The 21,835-nt window shown below is 36.0% G+C and overlaps 1 protein-coding gene and 1 long non-coding RNA gene across 6 annotated transcripts in view; one reads left to right on the forward strand and one right to left on the reverse strand.

Annotated features, from left to right (window-relative positions):
* Positions 1 to 108: 108 nt before the first annotated feature.
* On the forward strand, positions 109 to 5,189 carry LOC148781813 (uncharacterized). Of its 2 annotated transcripts, XR_016056848.1 has the most exons (4): positions 109 to 1,749; positions 2,110 to 2,159; positions 2,315 to 2,394; positions 5,147 to 5,189. It is a non-coding gene; the product is annotated as an uncharacterized LOC148781813 (long non-coding RNA). The 2 variants fall into 2 exon arrangements; XR_016056847.1 differs by lacking the exon at positions 5,147 to 5,189 and having other exon boundaries at positions 2,315 to 2,791.
* Positions 396 to 21,835, reverse strand: part of LOC18442081 (pachytene checkpoint-like protein) — a 47,684-nt gene continuing 26,244 nt past the window's right edge. For all 4 annotated transcript variants that reach the window (XM_006852304.3, XM_020671898.2, XM_088868667.1 and 1 more), the window contains 3 exons: positions 1,032 to 1,159; positions 772 to 900; positions 396 to 682 (listed from right to left, as the gene is read on the reverse strand). In XM_006852304.3, the coding sequence (XP_006852366.1) occupies positions 542 to 682; positions 772 to 900; positions 1,032 to 1,159 (398 nt within the window). In that variant the 3' untranslated portion in view covers positions 396 to 541. The remainder of the gene's footprint in view (positions 683 to 771; positions 901 to 1,031; positions 1,160 to 21,835) is intronic.

Consider the following 21,835-nt stretch of genomic DNA (forward strand, 5'->3'; position numbering starts at 1 on the left):
CTCACTAGAATCCCCTAGCCTTATGCAATCCTATACATCAAGACCATTCACACCAAGAATAAGAATCTTTATCCCACTAGAAATTGCTGGTATTCTGCTAGTTAGACCTGAGACATGGAGAATGAGAATTTTATCTCACTAGAGATCTGTCTTACAGATGAAAAGCCCAAGCCCTTTAAGTAGAAGCCCACAACATGAAGGCCTAGCCTACCATAAACCTTCCGACTAAAGCAAGAGAGAGCAAGACAGAGAGAGAGAGAGTACAGTCACATAACCTCCATGACATTAACAGTGACAATGGCTCTGCTTGAGCTTTTCGAGTATCTAGTTTTGGTAGCTGGAGAGAAGACCCATGCCCATCAGGAATATCTAGAATATACATCTAGCACACACTATTTCCTTTAATAATACATTATGATTGCATCCACTAAGATTCACCACATTGTATGGAAACACTTACTAACATCAGTATACTTCCAAACAAACATCCAGTATTTCATATTAACAACATTGATATAAAGGGAAGAATACATGCCACAGTTTAGTTGGTTAACTCTGATATCTCCCTTCTGCCTGCCTCTATTAACATACCCACAAACTTGGCAGAATCACAAATATGAGGGTTTAGAAGTGCTGCATGGGCTAAGAAGGGAAGCTTTCTCAAAGCTCTTCCACTCAAACCCTAACAAAACATTTAAAAATTTAACAAAAGCTGCTTAGCATCCTTTCACAATTGTGTAAACTTTAAATCACAAGAATAAAAATTCAAACCTCACAAACTTTGGCGGCGTCAAGCAAGTGCTCAGAGAGATTAAGTTGATTTGTTCTATCTGGCATCTTGGGATCATTCAGGCACCCCTGTAAGCTTGCAAAGCTGGGTAGGATGAGTTGATCCTGATCCTGCAAAAATTACATCATCTGAGCACCAAAATGAAGCCCAAATATCTCGGTTTAGCTGTTAAAGTGCAAGGGCAATCACCCTTCAGTTCAATAGGGCATATAGCCAGGGAAATGGAGAACAAAAAACATACCTGCGGATGCAACACGATTCCAGAGCGTATGAGCTCTTGCAGGCACGACCTCAGTATTTCATAGCGTGCTTGGAGAGTAGGAGGGCCAACATAAGCCTTGATATCAGCTCGATCAACAAAAGCAACATCTGCAATCTAAGCAACAATGAGCTTGCAGGTTCAATCAGGGATTAATGAATTTATCACCCTGAGAGGTGGTAACAAGCAAGTAGCATCTATAGTATATTTGTGCATATTAAACTCAAAAAAATGTTAGGCACATGGCCAGATGGGCCTTTCAAACTAGAAATTGGTAGGAAAGATCCCACGTAGCCTATCTACAAAAAGATAAAAAGGAAAAAAGCACCCATGCATGCTCGCTGAAGAGAAGATCAGACTTAAAAAGATTGATAATATGTCTGTCTGGACAAAGACGAGCTCTGCCAGAGTTGGGATCTTGGTCAGGGGGTGGCAATCCCCTCTTGGAATCTCACTCTGGCGATCCCAGAGCTGTAGCCGAGTGGAACTCGCTTCCTTCCATCAAGGGATCTTGATCTCAATCTATAGGGAACTCAGCTCCTAAATTTAAAGGGATCTCAATCCTTGACTAAAAAAGATATTGATTCATATGGATGGGAGATCGCGATCCAACAAATGTCGGGGCTACATTCCTAATTTGAAGGGATCTCAATCACAAGGAAGTTTCAACATTCTTTGAAATTTAAACTTGGCAACTTAGGTATTGAACTTTTTTTTATGTTTCTTTGTTGCTTCCTAGTGATTGTTTGGCTATCAGTCACCTATGGAGTATGGATACTATTTGTTCTTAGTTTTCATGGTTATGGCTTGCACCACTGGTTGAAAACTAAGGGGGTCTTGACACCAGAACGACCCCGATTCCCGAACTACGGCTACATAAATTTAAGTTTTTAACCTCTGTCAAATTACTTTATGTCCTCTCCCCTCTCCCGTCACTCATCTTTCAATGTCTACAGCTCTTCTTATGAGTTATATTTGTAAGTTTGATTTTTGAATGATATTTATAATCCCCCCTATCTCTCTTGTTTTTTGTTGACATCTTTTTCTAACATCAAAACAGATACATATAAAAGACTCAGAGGATGGGAAGACTTACATCACAAAGGCAAGGTAAATTTTAAGTGTTTACTCTCCATACACACATTAGCATATGAATAATTGTAATCTTTGTATGTGAACCAAAATTATTTGAAATTGAAGAACAAAATATGCATTCTTTTTTAAAAGCAAGAGAGGCTATAGAAGATGTTAATTGGTTAATGCAGGTGTAGAAGAAGAGAAGCAGATTATCAAAAGCCAATGTCCCTCCGACGTATACTATATTACTATCCATTTACTCCCACAGGTAAAACCCCAACTAGGATTAGTTTTAGGATCCCAAATTTTGGGGATATAACCTCTTCAACTACTCAATAAAAAACATTTCCAAATTACACCCTCTAAGCACTTGAAAAAAATGTCTCAAGATTGAATAGAAACCATCCAAGTTTTAGAGAGTGAGATCTGAGCGCTATAAAACTCAAAGTTCAAATTTTCTTTTTTGAGAATAATTATTTAGTGATTATATGGTGGTTACCAAAATTTCAGATTGAAAAAATCCTCCTAAGTAGGTCATCTGACCAAGGGAGTAGAAGTAAAGTATACTTCCAAGGGACCATAGTATACGTGCTCTTATCAAAATCTCAAACTTTGCCAATGGCTAGATTGGATTGCAAATTTATAAAAATAAAATAAAATAAAAATATATCATCGAAGAAAGTGAAAGTTACAAGTTATTCAAATGCACATTTGAAGTTTGAAAAGATTTGAAGTCTTTTTCTATAATTACTTGGTTGTTTGGTTGTTTTAAATGCTAGTGCAACTTATACTATATGCATGGGGTGTTTGTTTGGATGCATTGAAAGAAATGATAGCTATACTTTCAACGCTACAGTTGGTTGGGCACTATGGTTTAGTCATGCAACTAAAGATATATTTTCTGCCTAATGAGCTCGAAAACAGTGACCTCGTTAAGTCTACAAACTCAATATCATTAGAAATGAAGATGTCAGGTAGTTTTCATCAAAACATGGAGAGAAATGGAAAGAAGTGCGCTAGGGAAGACAGAGAAGAGGGAGAAAGAATCAAAGCCTACCCACCATAGCACCATCATTGGTAGCCGGTCTCTCTCAGCCTTCTTGCACTACCGAAAGAGAAATATTTATTAACATCCTCTGTTGTAGCATGTGGTTGAACTGAAACTGGAATCTCCTCCTCTAGCACAAACTTTTGAGTTGGTGGGAATTAATGATAGGTACAATGGCTGGAAAAAGCTAAGGATTGGGTTTAGGGCATGAGAAAGTGATTCGGAGGAGGTAAGATCCCTGCTGATTGGTGGAAAGCATGGGTCACCAATCTCATTTCTCAAGGTGGTAGTAGGCTATTTAGTTCCATATATTTTATACCTGAGCTACCTAGGTTTGGAAAGGCGATAGCATAGTAGTTGAAGGGGGAGATGGGAATATAGACTCCGATAAGAGAGAGAAGCAAGGGGCCCAGGTTGGGAGATGTTGGGACTGGGGAGTTCAAGAAATGCATGCAGCTTGCAGACACATCAACATGAGGTGAGAGGGTGCGTCAATCCTCCTCCTTGGAGAGCATTTTCGAGGATATGAGCTAGATTTGAGAGAAGATTGGGGATATAGGGTGAGCGAGTGCATGGTCTTGGTCTACTATCTTGGGTAGGACGTTGCAGCCATCCTAGAAGAGAGGGTCTCTGCTCTTGTCTATGAGGCATGTCCCTTGTAGTTTTGTAGAATGTTTTGTAGTAGGAGGTCGGAAAGATGAGGAAGAAGATTGATTGAACCTGACAAGAGAAGAAGAGGAAAGGACTCTCACTACTAGGAAGTTACCAGATAGAGAGGATGTAAGTGGAGTGAGATTAATAGGAGGTAGGGAGGAAGAGAGAATGTGTGATATTTGTAAACTTTAAACTTCAAATGTGAATAGTATTTTTGTTTACCATCCAGAAAAAACACTCACATACAAATGCATTTTTTTTCTTTTTATGATGTTTTGGCATGCATTTTGAAAGAATGCATGATTGCAACCCTACATATTGAAGTAGGATCGTCTCCATCTGCACAATTGATTATTCGGATGGTGCATATTTTGCAAACTAACCAACAAGGCAAACTAAGGTTTTCGTGTGAATAAACAAGATTTTACTATTGCACTCTCCCACAGTGCAAGATTGATAATTGTTATATGGGTTCGTCACAAATCTCTTATAATATATGGGCCCAAATTGAGTATGATTGTTTTAATTTAAAAGTAGGGCCCATTAAATGGTCACATGGGCTATAGTACCTATATGGCAATATACAAGCATCACAGCCCCATGAAATCATCTATAGCTTTGTCCAATGTCAAGTGAACGCATCAACTAATTATAGCAATATACAAGTGAACACATGGACAATATTGCCTATATGGTACATATTGCTACACCAATATTACACTTTGTGTTACAATATGTATGCCTTATATATTGTTACAAAGTCATTTTACTTCATCGCTCCATATAGTGCGGTGTATGCTTCCATTGTACGACATTTAATATATATCATACTTTCCATATTTCTATACATGCAATTTATTGTAACACAAAGTGCGCAATACTAGTGTAGAAATATATTGGTGTATATTGCTACACCAGTATTACATTTTGTGTTATTATATATTTAATTTGGTCTATGCCTAGTATATTATTACAAAATCATTTTACTTCATCACTCCATATAATGCGGAGTATGCTTCCATTGTACGACATTTAATATAGATCATATTTTCCATATTTCTATACACGCAATATACACCATGCTGCTTCACATTTAATGTGGAATATACTCGTATATTGTTACATATGCAATCTATCTCATGAGTCCACGCAATGTGGAATTCGCAACAACATATTAGTTTCCTTATATGCTTGTATAAATGCTAAACAAGCACTATAGGCCATGAGTTCAAGTAATGTTCAACAAAGCTACAAATGATATTATGGGGACTGTGATTCTTGTATCGCCATATGGGTACTAAGAGGTCGATATATCCAGGTACTATGTATCTTTACAAGGAGAGTGAAGAAATTGTGTTGACTTGATCTCTTTGATGAGCATAAGTACAAATTCACAAAGTAAGCCTTCTTCCTCCCTACTTCAAACAAGTGTTATCAGAGCCAAATTACTAAAAAAAATGCCCCCTTGATCCAACTACAAATTCCCCTTTTCACCAAAGACAACTATGAGAATTGAAGTATTCAAAAGAAAGCATTGTTCGAGTCTCAAGATGCTCTGGATGTTGTTGAAAAATGGTATGTAGAACTAGCAACCCTCAAGAAGAAGCCGCTTTGGATAAAAGTCAAAGAAGTGTGCTAAAGGAGTTGAGAAGGTTGGACAAGAAAGCTCTCTTTCTTATTTATCAAGGAATTGACGAGAGCACTTTCAAGAAAGTTTCTTCTGCAGCCAATTCAAAGAAGGTATAGGAGATTCTTCAAAATCCTCTCAAAGGAATTGAAAGGTGAAAAAAGTGCACCTTCAAACTCTTAAGGCCGAGTTTGAGGCATTGCATATGAATGAATCTGAAAATATTACGGAATACTTCTCAAGGGTCTTGGTTGTTGTTAACAAATTGAGAAGAGACAGACCAAATATAGATGATGTTAGAGTAATGAGGATAATATTACGGTCACTAGATCATAAGTATGAGCACATTGTTGTAGCCATTGAAGAATCAAAAGATTTAGAGGCTGTGGCTATAGATCAACTCATGGGCTCCTTGCAAACATAAGAATAAATATTGCAAAAAAAGACTCAAAACTCTTTGGAGCATGCACTACAAACAAAGCTTAAAATGAAGAATCTCATAGAGGAAGATGCCAAAGAGGTCGTGCCAATATAAGGAGAGGATGTCGAAGAGGAAACTTTAATAATAGAGGTGTGAGAGATCAAAACCCACAAGCTCAACGAGGACGAGGAAGAGGTAATTTTCCAAGGCTATATAATCATTCAATTAATGGAAAGTCTACTATTCAATGTCATAAATGCAAAAAATATGGCCATTATAGTTCTTCAAGTGTAGATACCGCTCTCAAAATGATTTATTTGAAAAAACTAATTTTGTTGAAAAAAAATTGATGAAGCTGAACCAACTTTGTTATTAGCTTTTAATGATAATAATGAAAATCAAATGGATACTGGTATCTTGATAGCGGTGCAAGCAACCACATGTGTGGTAAAAACGAGTGGTTTGTGGAGTAGAATGGGAGCAGAATGAATTAAGTCATGGGCATATAACATTTGTAGACTATTTAAAGAGACCCGTAAAAGGCAAAAGTAAAATTTTGATTCAAATGAAGAATGGTCGTCATCAATTTATTTCCGATGTATATTATGTGCCCGACATGAAAAATAACATTTTGAGTGTGGGGCAATTAATAAAAAAAGCTACAATATTTTTTATAAAAAATTGTATCCTATACTTATTGGATCTAAGAAACAATGTGATTGCCAAAGTGATTATGACCAAGAATAGAATGTTTCCAATGAATAACAAAAGTGAAAATGTGAAAACTCAAACCTAGTTTGAATGACGATTCATGGTTATGGAATTTTCGTTTTGGGCATCTTAATTTTGGTGACTTAAAATTGTTGCCAAAAGCAAAAATGGTGAATGGTTTGCCATGGATAAAGCAACCCGATGGTGTATATGAATGGTGCATTGTAGGAAAGCTAGAAGAATGGAAAATAAAGAAAGCACAAAAGTCTCTCCCACTCGTGCATACGGATGTGTGTGGACCACTTGAACCCATCTCACTTGGAAAAAGCCAATATTTTTTAACCTTTATTGATGATTACATTAGCAAAACATGGGTTTATTTTCTTAAAGAAAAATCGGAAGATTTTGAAGTATTTAAGGAATTCAAAACCTTGTGTTGAGAAACAAAGTCGCTTTCAAATTAAAGTGATACGATCGGATGAAGGTGGAGAATACAATTCTAATGCTTTTCAAAAAATTTGTAAAGACAATGGAATTTGCCCCCAAATGGCCACATCCTCCACACCACAACAAAATGGGGTTGCGAAAAGAAGGAATACAACTATTTTGAATATGGCAAGAAGCATGTTAAAAGAAAAATAAATGATAAAGGAATTTTGGGCCAAGGTAGTGGCTTGTGCGGTATATTTATTAAATAGGTGTCCCATAAAAGGTTTATGGCATAAGACACCTGAAGAAACTTGGAACTCCAACAAGCCAAATATAGAGCATTTAAGAATCTTTGGGTGTGTGATTTTTTCTAAATCTCTCTAAGAAAAAAGGGCAAAGCTTGATGACAAAGGAGAAAAATGTGTATTCATAAGCTATGGAGAAAATACAAAGGGTTACAGTTGTAGAATCCCATCAGTAAAAAGGTATTTTTTAGTAGAGGTTTGATCTTTGATGAAAATAGAGTATGGGATTGGAAAAATAATCAAGAAAATAAAACTATTGAGGTTGATGAAGTGGAAACTAAGGGTGAAGTGGAGGATCCATAAGGTTCTTTGAGTCCTATTCATGATTCTCTTCCGACGGCCTATTTACTTCTTTAACAAGTAGTTCATTTCATAGGCCCATGAAAACAAAAAGCCTTCAAGAAATGTATTCGGTTACTACTAGGCTTGATGTTGAAAATGAAGATCTCACATTGCTTTGTCTTTATGCAGATATGAATCTTATTTGTTTTGATGAAGCATGTAAAAGTAACATATGGAAAAAGGCCATGGATGAAGATATTGATGCAATTGAGAGGAATGACACATGGGAACTCAACACTTCTTAAAGGCCACAAAGCCATTGCTGTGAAATGGATATACAAGACAAAGAGAAATGTTAATGGGGACATTGAAAGGTATAAAGAGAGCTTAGTTTCTAAAGGCTATAAGAAAAGACCTGAAGCAAACTATGATGAGGTATTTGCCCCTGTTGCCCGCTTGGAAACTATTAGATTAATCATTTCATTTGCAGCCCAAAAATGAAGGGAAAACTTTTCAAATGGATGTGAAATCGGCATTCTAGAATGGTGTTCTTGAAGAAGATGTGTATGTTGAACAACACATTGGTTATGTGAAAAAAGGGCAAGAAACTAAAGTTTACAAATTGAAAAAGGCTTTGTATGGTTTAAAACAAGCACCGAAGGCATGGAATGGTAAAATTGATAAATATTTTCTTGAAAATGGTTTTTTTTGGTGCCCATATGTACATGTCTTATACATTAAGAAAATGAAAACACAGATATTTTGCTTGTTAGTTTATATGTGGATGACTTTATCTATGCGGGAAATAATCTGGGCATGTTTAAAGAATCCATGATTAAGGAGTTTCAAATGACTGACATTGGGCTCATGTTTTATTTTCTTAGCATTGAAGCTAAGCATATGGATAATGGAATTATTGTGCCACAAAAATCTTATGCAAAAGAAATTTTCAAGTAATTTAAAATGGAGAATTGTAATCCAGTAAATACACCAGTTGAGAGTGGTCTAAAATTGAGAAAAGAAGGTGATGGAGAAAAGGTTTTTCAAAAGTCTAGTAGGAAGCCTTCGATACCTAACATGTACAAGATCGGATGTTCTCTATGGAATCGGGATGGTTAGCCGGTACATGGACACTCCAAATACCTCTCACATGAGAGTGGCAAAAAAGATTCCTTAGTATATCAAGGGCACATTTGATCATGGTTTTTTTATTCATGTTCTAATGTGTTTTATCTCGAAGGTTTTGTTGATTGTCAATTGGGCCGGAGACATGGATGATAGAAAAAGTACTTTCGGATACGTGTTCTACATGGGTGTATAGCATTCACATGGTCATCGTAGAAGCAACCGATCGCGACATTGTCAACATGTGAGACCAAGTATGTAGCTGCCACATTAAGTACTTCCCATGCATTGTGGTTACAAAATCTTCTTAAAGAGCTTCTAAAGCCTCCATAGACTCCCACTGAAATCCATGTAAATAATAAGTTGGCATTCGCATTGGCAAAGAACCCAGTGTTTCATGAGAGAAGCAAGCACATTAATATATGGTTCCATTTCATTCAGGACCAAGTGAAAGAGAAGAAGGTTGAACTTATTTACACAAAGATACAAGATCATGTTTCCAATATTTTTACAAAACCTTCAAATATGAAATGCTTAAAAAATTGAAATGTATGTTAGGGGTAACCAAATTGGAAAATCAAGCTTAAGGAGGAATGCTAGAAATAAGCTTGATTTTGGTTAAGGGTATTTTGGGTATTAAATTCAAATGTAAGGAATATTTTGAGAAATTTATGTTAAGGACAATTTTTGGAGTGTTGTACTGAGAATTTTGTAGAGTTCCAAGGTTACAAGTCCAAGATTGAGAGAGAGGAGTCCAAAGCATGTAATGCATGCAATTTTGAATTTGGAATGTGTGAAGTCTAGAAATATCTTGTATATTCTTGTAAATTCATCCAAGGAAATAGGGTGTATGTTAAGAGAGGGAAAACTTCACTGAAAAGGTGTAGAGAGCCTAGAAAGATCCTAAGAGGTTGATATATCCACGTACCAGTATTTGTACAAGGATAGTGAAGAAATTTCTAAACTTCACACATTCTAAATTCAAACTTGCATGCACTGCATGCTTTGGACTCCTCTCTCTCAAAAGATATCAAATCAACACAATTTCTTCACTCTTTTTCTATTTCTCTCTTCTTAGACAAATACATAGTACATGGATATATAGAGCTCTTAGGACCTTTCTAGACCATTTTCTAATAAAGTTTTCTCTTACTTAACATACACCCTATTTGCTTGGACGAGTTTACAACAATCTACAAGAAACCCATTCCAAATTCAAACTCGGATGCATTGCATGCTTTAGACTCCTCTCTCTCAATCTTGGAATTGTAATTTTGGAACTCTACAAAATTTTACTACAACATTTTAAATTGCCCTTCACATAAATTTCCAAAATATCCTTGCATTTGAATATAATGCCCAAAATACCCTTAATCAAAATCAATCTTACTTCTAACATCCCCCCTAAAGCTTAATTTTCCAACTTGATCACCCCTAACATAAATTACATTAAACATTTCATATTTCAGGGGTTTTGTAAAAACGTTGGCAACTTGATCTTATGTCTTTGTGTAAACAAGTTCAACCATCTTCTCTATCACTAGGTCCCAAATGAAATGGAACTATGTATCAATGTGCTTGTTTCTCTCATGAAAAATCGAGTTCTTTGCAATGCGATTGCTGACTTATTACCTACATAAATTTTGATGAGAGTCGCTTGAGGCTTTAGAAGATCTTTAAGAAGATTTCATAGCCATAATCCATGACAAGTACTTGACGTGGCAGCCGCATACTCGGCCTCACAAGTTGATAGTGTCACGATCGGTTGCTTCTTCGATCACCATGTGAATGCCATACTCCCCATATAGAACACGTACCCAGATATGATTTTACTACTGTCTAAGTCTCAAGCTTAATCACTAACAACAAAACCTACAACATCAAAAAATATTAGAACATGAATAAAACAAACCATGATCAAATGTGACCTTGATATATCAAAGAATCCTTTTTGTCATTCTCAAGTGAGAGGTATTTGGAGTGTTCATGTACCAGCTAACCAAATCGATGCCATAGAAAATATCCGGCCTTGTATATGTCAAGTGTCAGAGGCTTCCTGCTAAACTTTTGAAAAAAGTAGGATCAACCATTTCTCCATCATAGTCTTTTCTAAATTTTAGACCACTCTCTGCCAGTATATTTACCAGATTACACTTCCTATTTTAAATTTATTAAGAATTTCTTTTGCATAAGATTTATGTGTCACAAAAATTCCATTATCCATTAGTTTAACCTCAATGCCAACAAAATAAAACATGAGCCCAATGTCAGTCATTTCAAACTCCTTTAATCATGAATTCCTTAAACATGCCCAGATTATTTCCCAAATAGCTCAAGTCATCAACATATAAACAAATAAGCAAAATATCTCCATTTTCATTTTTCTTTAGGCATAAGGCATGTTCATTTGGGCACCTAGAAAAATTATTTTCAAGAAAATATCTATCAGTTATACTATTCCATGCGCTAGGTGCTTTCTTTAAGCCATCCAAAGCCTTTTTCAATTTGTAAACTTTAGTTTCTTGACCTTTTTCACATAACCAATTGGTTGTTCAACATACGCATCTTCTTCAATAACACCATACAAGAATGTCGATATTACATCCATTTAAGAAAACTTCTATTTATTTTGGGCTGCAAGAGTAATGATTAATCTAATAGTTTCCAAATGGCCAACGGGGGGCAAATGCCTCATCATAGTCTATTTTGGGTCTTTGCTTGTACCCTTCAACAACTAACCTTGCTTTATACCTTTCGATATCCCCATTAACATTTATCTTTGTCTTGTCGATCCATTTCACACAAATGGCTTTGTGGCTCGTAAGAAGTGTTGTAAGTTCCCATGTCATTCCTCTAAATTACTTCAATCTCTTCATCCAAACCCTTTTTCCACACATTACTTTTACATGTTTCATCAAACAAATAGGATCCAAATCTGCATAAGAAAAAGTAATGTGAGATCTTTATTTTCAAGATCTAGCCTAGGAGTAAAACAATAAATTTCTTGAAGCCTTTTTGTTTTTAGGAGCCCATGAGATGAGCTACTTATCAAAGAAGTAGATTGGACACAAGAAAAAGAAATATGAATAGGACTCAAAGAACCTTCATGATGCTCAACTTTTTCCTTATCCTCCACTTCATCAACCTCAATAATTTTCTTTTCTTGATTATTTTTCCAATCCCATACTCCATTTGCATTAAAGATCATAGCTCTACTCATGAATACCTTTTTAGTGACGAGATTGTACAACTTGTAACCCTTTGCATATTCTCCATAGTCTATGAATACACATTTCTCTCCTTTGTCATCAAGCTTTGCCCATTTTTCTTCGGGAATTCTAGCAAAAGCCACACCCAAATATGCTTAGATTCTCTACATTTGGCTTGTAGGAGCTCCAAGCTTCTTCTGGTGTCTTATACCATAAACCATTTATTGGATATTTGTTCAACAAATATACTACACAAGCAAAGGTCTCGACCCAAAATTCCTTTGGCACTTCTTTCTCTTTTGACATGCATCTTTCCATATTCAAAATCGTTCTATTTCTTCTTTCAGCCACCCCTTTTGTTGTTGTGTGTAGGATGTGGCCATTTGGTGGCAAATTCCATGTTCTTTACAAAACTTGGAAAGCATTAGAATTGTATTCTCCACCTTTATCCGATCTTATCACTTTAATTTCAAAACCACTTTGTTTTTAAACAAAAGCTTTGAATTCCTTAAATACTTCAAAAACTTCCGATTTTTCTTTTTAAGAAAATAAACCCATGTTTTGCTACTATAATCATCAATAATGGTTAGAAAATACCAAAATTTTTCAAGTGAAAAGGGTTCAAGCGGTCCACACAAATCCGTATGCACGAGTTGGAGAGGCTCCTATGCTTTCCTTGATTTTCCACTCTTGAAGCTTTCTCGATGTTGCTTTCCTACAATGCACCCTCCACATACACCATTCGTTTGCGTTATCCATGGTGAACCATTCACCCTTTTAGTTTGTGACAACAATATCAAGCCACCAAAGTTAAGATGCCCCAAACGAATATGACATAGCCATGAATCATCATTCAAAATCGATTTGAGGCATTTCACATTTTCACTTTTAATAGTCATTGGAAACATTCTATTTTTAGTCATAGTCACTTTGGCAATCTTTGTTTCTTTGGTCCCTTAAGTAAACGCGACATTTTTCATAAAAATATTATAGCCCTTTCTAATAATTCCCCCCACTCATAATGTCATTTTTCATTTGGCACACATAATATACACCATAAACAATTTCATTACCACCATTTTCCATTTGCATCAAAATTTAGCTTTGCTTTTACAGGTCTCTTCGATAACTCTCCAAATGTCACATACCCATGATTTAATTCATTCTAACTCCACAAACAACTCATGTTTACCACACATGTGGTTGCTCACACCGGTGTCAAGATACCAAGTATCCATTTGATTCTCTTTATTATCATTATAAGCGAATAATAAAATTGGCTCTTCATCATTTTTCTTTTCAACAAAATTTACTTTTTTAAATACAACATTTTGATAGCAATACCTACACTCGAAATTATAATGGCCATATTTTTTGCAATTATAATATTGAATAGTAGATTCTCTATACCTCGAATGATTATATGGCCTTGAAAAAATTCCTCTTCCTCGTCCTCTTCAAGCTTGTGGGCTTTGGTCTCTGATACCTCCGTTGCTAAAGTTGCCTCTTCCACGTCCTCTCCTTCCATTGCCACAACGTCTTTAGCATCTTCCTCTAGGAAATTCTTCATTCTCTTCTTTCATTGTAAGCTTCATTTGCACTGCATGCTCCAACGTATTTTGAGACTTTTTTTACAATATTTGTTCAAGAGCTTATGAGGAACCCATGAGTTGATCTATAATCATAGCCTCTAAATCATTTAATTCTTCAATGGCTACAACAATGTGCTCATACTTACGATCTAGTGACCATAGTATTTTCTCCATTTTCATAAATCGTCTATATTTTCTCCATTTTTATAAATCATCTATATTTTCTCCATTTCTTCTCAATTGGTTTACAACAACCACGACCTTTGAGAAGTATTCTGTAATATTTTCGGACTCATTCATATGTAATAACACAAACTCGGCCCTAAGAGTTTGAAGGTGCACTTTTTTCACATTTGCAATTCCTTTGAAAGAACTTCAAAGAATCTCCCATACCTTCTTTGAATTTGCAATGGAAGAAACTTTCTTAAAAGTGCTCTCATCAATTCCTTAATAAATAAGAAAGAGAGCTCTCGTCTCAACTCCTTTAGCGCACTTCTTTGACTTTTATCCAAAGCGACTTCTTCTAAAAGGGTTGCCGGACATCTCAAGCATATTGAAACTTCAACAATGCCTTCATTCGAATACTCCAGTTCTCATATTTGTCTTTGGTGAAAAGGGAAATTTGTGGTTGGATCAAGCAGGCCATTTTTTAACACTTTGGCTCTAATACAACTTGTTGGAAGTAGGGAGGAAGAACGCTTACTTTTTTAACTTGTACTTTATGCACACAAAAGAGATCAAATCAACACAATTTCTTCACTCTCGTACAAAAACATAGTACATGGATATATAGACCTCTTAGGACCTTTCTAGACTCTTTCTAAACCTTTCTAGTGATGTTTTCTCTCTCGTAACATACACCCTATTTGCTTGGACGAATATAGAAGAAAATTCTAGACTTTACTCATTCCAAATTCAAACTTGCACGCTTTGGACTCCTCGCTCTCAATCTTGGAATTATGACCTTGGAACTCTATACAATTTTATTACAACATTCCAAAATTTCCCTTCATATAAATTTCCCAAAATACCCTTAACCAAAATAAAGCTTATTACCAAAATTCCTTAACCAAAATCAAGCTTATTTCTAACAAGATAGGCTACAGAGTAATTCAAGGGAGTTTGCAAACTCCAATTTATGTAGCTATACTTCAAGAGTCAAGACCATAAAGGTTTGGAGACCCCCTAAGTTTTCTACCATTGGTGCAAGCCATCAGCATAAAAACAATGAGCAAATATTGCACATGCTACATAAGTGGCTAATAGATCAACAATAGTTTGAAAGAAAATAAAATATATATATGATAATAATAATAATACCCAAGACACGGAGATTAAATTTCAAAGAACATTGAAACACCCTTGGGATTGAGATCCTTTAAATAAGGAAAGCCCCCCATCTTAAAAGATAGGGGTGCGATCCCCCATCCATAGGGTTTAAGACCCTTGTCACTCAAGGACTTAATTGATCCCTTCAAATAAGGAAAGCACTCGCGTCTCCCCCATTCGTAGGGATTAAGATCCTTGTTAGTCAAGGACTAAGATCCCTTTAAGTTAAGAAATAAGATCCCTATCCCTTAATAGGAGCAAGCGCGTTCCACTCTGGCACTAGCTTCTGCATCGCTAGAGCGAGATTCCAAGAGGGTATTGCCACCCCATGACCAAGATCCACTCAACTACGAAACTATGCATCTATGGACTAATACACTACGGACAATGTTTATTTTCACTATGTCAGTTATTCAAAGATTCAAAATTTTCAATGATTTTAAGTTTTGAATGTGTTTCAACATTCATGTGAATATGTTTGCATAAAAGCATAGCTAGTATACATATATATCATCATCATCATCATTTTAGAATTTCTCAATTAATTGGGGTCGAGTACACAAATCTTGGTTCTTGATTTTGCTCTATTAAAGGCCATATCCAGTTAGTATAAATATAAATGAAAAAAAAAAAAGAAAAAAGAATACAAAATCAACATTACTATCTACATATATGTGCATCTGAACAGCACATACATGCATATTTTTTTAAAAATAGCACCTCAAGATGACAGAGGTTTTGCACAGCCACCAAGGCATATTTTGTAGCCATTAAACACTAGAAGGCTATTAGTACTATGATAACTAGTGGCAGGGCTACTATCATTATGCTAATTATTGGCTTGCCTACTACGTTTTGGGATCAATTCCACTAAATTGACCTCTGTTTCAGAAGCAACATCATGGCTCAGCTTTTGAGCACTTCCTTAGCCTTGTAGCCAGATACAGACCCAAAAGCCTAAGTTGCTGAACTCAACCACTAGGCATTGTCCAAATCTCAAGATTTTATATGGCTTGCAACTTTGGACAGTGATAATCATCGCCATTAGCAACATCAATATTGGGGTTGTGTGGCTATTTAAAGGTTTTATGAGAGTATGTAATAAAACATATAACGCAATGTTGGCTGCAGTGGGAGTGTAGTCCACATTGGACTACGAAGCATTTCTGATGTTTGGACACACCCGAGCTTTAACTAGCTATGGCTAAATGTAATGCTTAAAAACCCGTAGTCCTGGGAATTATGTGAACACAACCGATAAAGGTTTTCGATGTGGGGTTCTCCCTCGATGAGGTCGGAAATGTGCCTAGGACAGTTGGTAAGAAGCCATGGATTTGACCCCGTATGTGATGGATGGCTTGAGAGAACAAGGCTTAAATTCTCATCATTACCATCACACGACAAGTACACTAGATAGCCTTCCAGGAAGCAGCCTTTTTGGATAAGGGTGTGTGATGGGTACATGTACAAAAGAGATGACTCCCAGCAATACTGGATTGAGTTGGAAGGACCCATGGAGTAAACTGCTGAAATGGGGCCTGGACATGTCCTCAGGGATGGACCAGTAATCCACGGTCTCAAATCGTATTTTCCTCCCTTTGTTGGTTGACTTTAATAGTCCAATTACGAATCCCTACGAGAGGTTGTGGTTCATGGGAACTATTGGGTCAGTTTAACAAAGTGCAGTGAGACACGGTCTCTAAAGAGCATGGACTCCACAGTATATTTATCATAATCTTAACTCAATGGATCCAATTCCCATCAAATCTTCTTACATATGTTTTAAATATATTTTAATTATTTTTCAGATAATTAAAATGAATTTTTAGACCTCTAAGTATTTTATTTTATTGAGAAATAATTTTTAACTAAAGAAAATTCAATTTTCTGAATTTATTTTAATCTTAGAGAAAAATAAAATTTTTAAAAGTTTTATAAAATTATTTTATTATCTGAAATTATGTTTAAAGTATTTGGGGGCCCATTGGGGTACATTGGGCTTACCATATTATGGGTCGTGGGGACCACATGGACTCCCCATGGGTGGTGTGCCCCATGTCCTAAAACTTTCCTAAATTGAAAGATGCCATATGCCATAAGTTGCCTTGATATTTTAGAAAACCTTTTGTATAGATATTTTGATTGATTTCAAAATAAAAAAGTGTTAGACATTAATTGTGATTGATTTCAAAATAAGAACGTGTAAGAAATTAATAGTGATTGATTTATTACATCCTTTGCACAATATTGATAGGAATGGAGTTATGGAAACTGAGGGATAATGATTCCACCTCATCCCTTTAATCATGATGGCTGATTCAAATGAAGAATGGATGAAATCTCTTCACCCCAGAGGTTTCCAAGATCAAAAGTTAAGATTAAGTCTCACAAAGATGGCAAAAGTCTAACCCTAGAAACCCTAGCCTTTGTTCTATATAAATTAGCAAAGGATGGGGCTCATACTCTACACTTGACATCTCTCTCTCTCTCTCTAAGCTTCAAGGAGTGGCATGCCATGCTAAATATCTCTCTTTTTCTCTATTAAAACTTTAGGGTTTACGAAAGAAAACTAAGCCAAGGGGTGGCACGCTCAAGCCACATAGCCTAGCCCATGTGTTGAGCCTTAGTCAAGCATATCTCATGTTATGCTCTCTGTTTGTTTTTGCCTAGGTTTCCTAAATTTGCAAGACAAGTTCTTAGACCTAGATCCAATGTGCTATTGGTGGAGGAGACCAGGTGTGGGGTGTGCTAAGTCCTTGGGGGTGACCTGAGGCAAGGTATAAGTATTATCTTAGTTAGAGTTCTTTTGATTCCAATGCATCTTTATTTTCATATCTGTGTCTTGATGGTATTTTCATTTTAGTGACAAGTAAGTGAGAGTCCTTGGCAATTTTATTTGGTTCATATTGTATACGGATACTTGTGAGTGATTTGAGTGGCAATACAATAAGAAAAAGATAGAAAAAATTTAATTGGTCTTGACTTGCTCGATCACATAGTCCACCTTTCAATCAAGGGCTCTAGATGCTTACCCTATACACCAAGTGTAAAACCTAGGAGAGTACCATCATCTATTTTCCTACACTGCAACATTACAGCTGAAATTTGATCCCCCTTCCTCGAACTCTTTAGTTCTCATGGATCACTAGGCCAACTATGAAATCATTGTTTCAGTAGTGGTTGCACTTGAGACCCCACTCTTTATTGGATACTAAGGCTCCATTTGGATTACAAAATAGATCAACTGAGATGCAAGTTATTTAAAATAAGAAATGTTATTTTTTAAAGTGTGGCCCTAATGACGAGCATTTTCGCAATAAGCCGAGCCAAGAAAGTTTAGCACTGTAAAGAAGAAAAAGGTCATGTTCTCAAATTTTGGCATGTTCAGTCGTTTCACGATCTCTATGTTTAGAAAGAAACAATATATACTACAAAGCTTAGCCACAAGCCCATTGAAGACAAAAGATCAAATTCAACGCTCGTTATATCATGGATTCTTACTTTAAAATAGTTCAAGGACTACCACGCCTCCAATCTGCAAAGCCAATGGAAGTCTATAACATACAATCACATCCCTAAATGAAGCCGACATTATAACTAGAAATTGGCCCCTAAAGATATCAAAACTCATCATCATCAGAGCGTTTTCCCAACTAACTGAGATCAGCTACACGAATTCTGGTCTGCCATTTTGCATTATTAAGGTATCTTTTTTCATTACTTCCAACCATGTTCTTTTTTGTCAACCCTTTGACCTTTTTTTAGCCTTCCACTTAAATGAACTTGCACCTCTTAACTGGACTTGTACTGAGTCTGCGCCATACATGGCCAACCCACCTAAGCCTACTTTCTCTTATCTTAGTGCCTATTAGTGCCACACCTAAATTATCTCAAATGTATTCATTTCAAATTCTATCTCTTCTTTCTCTTGCCATACATCCATCTCAACATCCTCATCTCAACTATACTCATTCTATGGGTATGTTGTTTCTTGACCACCTAACATGCCATCCCATAAAGCAAAAATAGTCTCATAGATATCCTATAGAACTTGCCTTTCAGCTTCATTGGTATATGTGGCGATCACATCAAACTCCGATTGCACAACTCCACTTCGTCCACCCAAACGTAATTCTATGTGCAACATGCTCCTCAACCTCTCTATTTTCCTGGATTATCGACAAGATATCGAGCGTGTGCTCTTTCAATATTTCTTAGCCGTCAATCTTAACTACTTCATCATCTCTAGTGCTATTATCACTAAACTTGCATTCCATTTATTTTATCTTAGTCTAACAAATTTTAAAACCTGTAGATTCTAGAACGACCCTCCAAAGTTCTAACTTTGTGTAGACATCATTTCAGGTCTCATTGATCAAAACTATGTCAACTACAAATAACATGCACCATGGTACCTCATCTTGTAGGTAACTAATTAGGTCGTCCATAACTAAGACAAAAAAGCATGGGCTCAATGCTAACCCCTGATGTAGACCTGTTGTCACTGGAAACTGACTCGTCTCTCTATTAGTTGCACATACACTAGTTAGAGCACCCTAGTACACATCTCTCACCAAGTCGCTGCAATGTCTGAAGACTCTTTTCTTTTCCAACACGCACCAAATCAAATCTCGAGGTAGTCTATCATAAGCTTTCTCTATATCAATAAAGACCATGTGGAGGTCATTTCCTGTCGTCCTAAACTTCTCAATCAGTTGTCTCAGTAAAAAAATAGCCTCAGTTATTGACTTTACACGTTTAATTCTTTAGTCGTTGCTCAATCACTCTCTCCCACAACTTCATATTGTGCCTCGTAAGTTTGATCCCTCAACGTGTAATTACATATGTCTCCTACATTTATGTAAATAGGTACCATTGTGTTTTTCCTCCATTCATCTAACATTCTCTTTATTCCCATTGTATTCATTTTTTAAAATAAACTATCCACCTTTCGTTGACCTCTTCATCCTTCACCAAGACCCTTTGATTCACAATCTTAATGTAATTAATAAAATCTAGATCCCTATACCTTTTCTCTCTCATTTTTGTTAATTTGAAGACATCTTTTTCACCCTTTCTTGTTCCCCGTTTACTATACAAATCACTATTTGCCTTACGTTTAGTCTTACATATCCCCAGTTTATTGTATAGATTATCATATGCCTTAAGTTTAGCTTTACTCACTACTTTTTTAGCATTTTTCTTTGCATTTTATATTCTTCTAAGTCTTGACCCTTTCTATTATATTATCAAGTTTTATAACATGATTGCTTTTCGCTAATGGTTATCTGAACCTCATCACTCCACCACCATATTTTTTTATCAAAATTTTTTTTCCCTCTTATTTCTCCTGAGACATATTTTGCCACTTTCTTAATACAGTCAGTCATTTCATTCTATATAACATTGCCCTCATGCTCAAAGTTTTATTTTCCTACTTTAGCTAGTTAATCGCTACCTCATTGTTCCAATTATGAAAGGTGGACTATGTGACCGAGCAAATCAATATCGATCAAAAATTTTCTACCTTTTTCTTTAGTATTGCTGCCCTAGTCACTCACAAGTGTCCAATACAATATGTGAGACATATAAAACACCAAAGACTCTTACTTGCTTGCCATTAAAACACAAATACATTCATGGTACAGATCTGGAAATAGAGATGCAATTGAATCATAAGAGCATAAAAAAAGAGAATATCTTTATACCTTGCCTCGGGTCACCCCCAATGACTTAGCACACCCCACACCGAATCTCCTCCACGAATGGCACACAGGATCTTGGTTCAAGAACTTGCCTCACAAATTTGGAAAGCCAAGGTAAAAACCAACAGAGAACATAACATGGGACATGCTTGACCAAGGCTTAACATATGAACATAATACCAAAACCTACGACTAGGCTATGGGGCTTGGGCATGCCACCCCTTAGTTTATTTTTTTTTATAAACCCTAAAGCTTAGAGAGAGAAGAAGAGATAGATTTAGAGAGTGCCATTTCACTCCTTGATGCTTAGAGAGAGAGAGATGTCAAGTCTTGAGCATGAGCCCCACTCAGAGCTAGTTTATTTTGAATAAAGGCTAGGGTTTTTAGGGTTAGGGTTTTGCCATCTTTGTGAGACTTAATCAAGACCTTTAATCTTGAAAACTTGTGGGGTCAAGAGATTTCATTCATTCATCACTTGGATCAGCTATTTGGATGAAAGGGAAGAGGTTGAATCATTATCCCTTAGTATCCATAGCTCCATTCCCATCCAATAGAAATTTATAAATCAATCACAATAAATTTCTTACACCTTCCTACTTTGAAATCAATCACTATTAATTTCTTACACTTTCCGATTTTGAAATCAATCAAAATCTCTACAAAAAATGTTTCTTAAAATATCAAGTTAACATATGATATAATTGCCATCTTTCAAATTAGGAACGTTTAGGAGGTGGGGAACACCACCCCTAGGGTAGCCATGTGGGCACCACACATGGTGGGCCCAATGTACCCCAATGAGGCCCCAAATACTTTAAACATAATTTCAAATAATAAAACAATTTTATAAAAAATTTAAATGTTTTATTTTTCCCTATGATTAAAATAAACCCAGAAAATTGAGTTTTACTTAGTTAAAATCATTTCTAAATAAAATAAAATACTTAGAGAGGTCCAAAAATTCATTTTAGTTATCTAAAAAATAATTACTACATATTTAAACATATCTAAAAAGATTTGATTGAAATTGGATCCATAGAGTTACGATCACAACAAATATACTGACGACTCCATCCTCTATAGAGATCGTATCTCACTGCCCCTTCTCAAATTGACCCAACAGTTCCCATGACCCACAACCACTCATAGAAGTCCATGATTTGGACTATCAAAGTTAGACAATAGAGTGAAAGAGATATGATCCTAAACCATGGATTACAGGTCCCTTCCTGAAGACAAGTTCAAGCCCTATTTCAGCAGCATGCTCCATGA

This window comes from Amborella trichopoda, chromosome 6 (genome assembly GCF_054954075.1).
Source record: "Amborella trichopoda isolate Santa Cruz 75 chromosome 6, AtrichopodaSantaCruz75HAP2 v2.0, whole genome shotgun sequence".
NCBI lineage: Eukaryota > Viridiplantae > Streptophyta > Magnoliopsida > Amborellales > Amborellaceae > Amborella > Amborella trichopoda.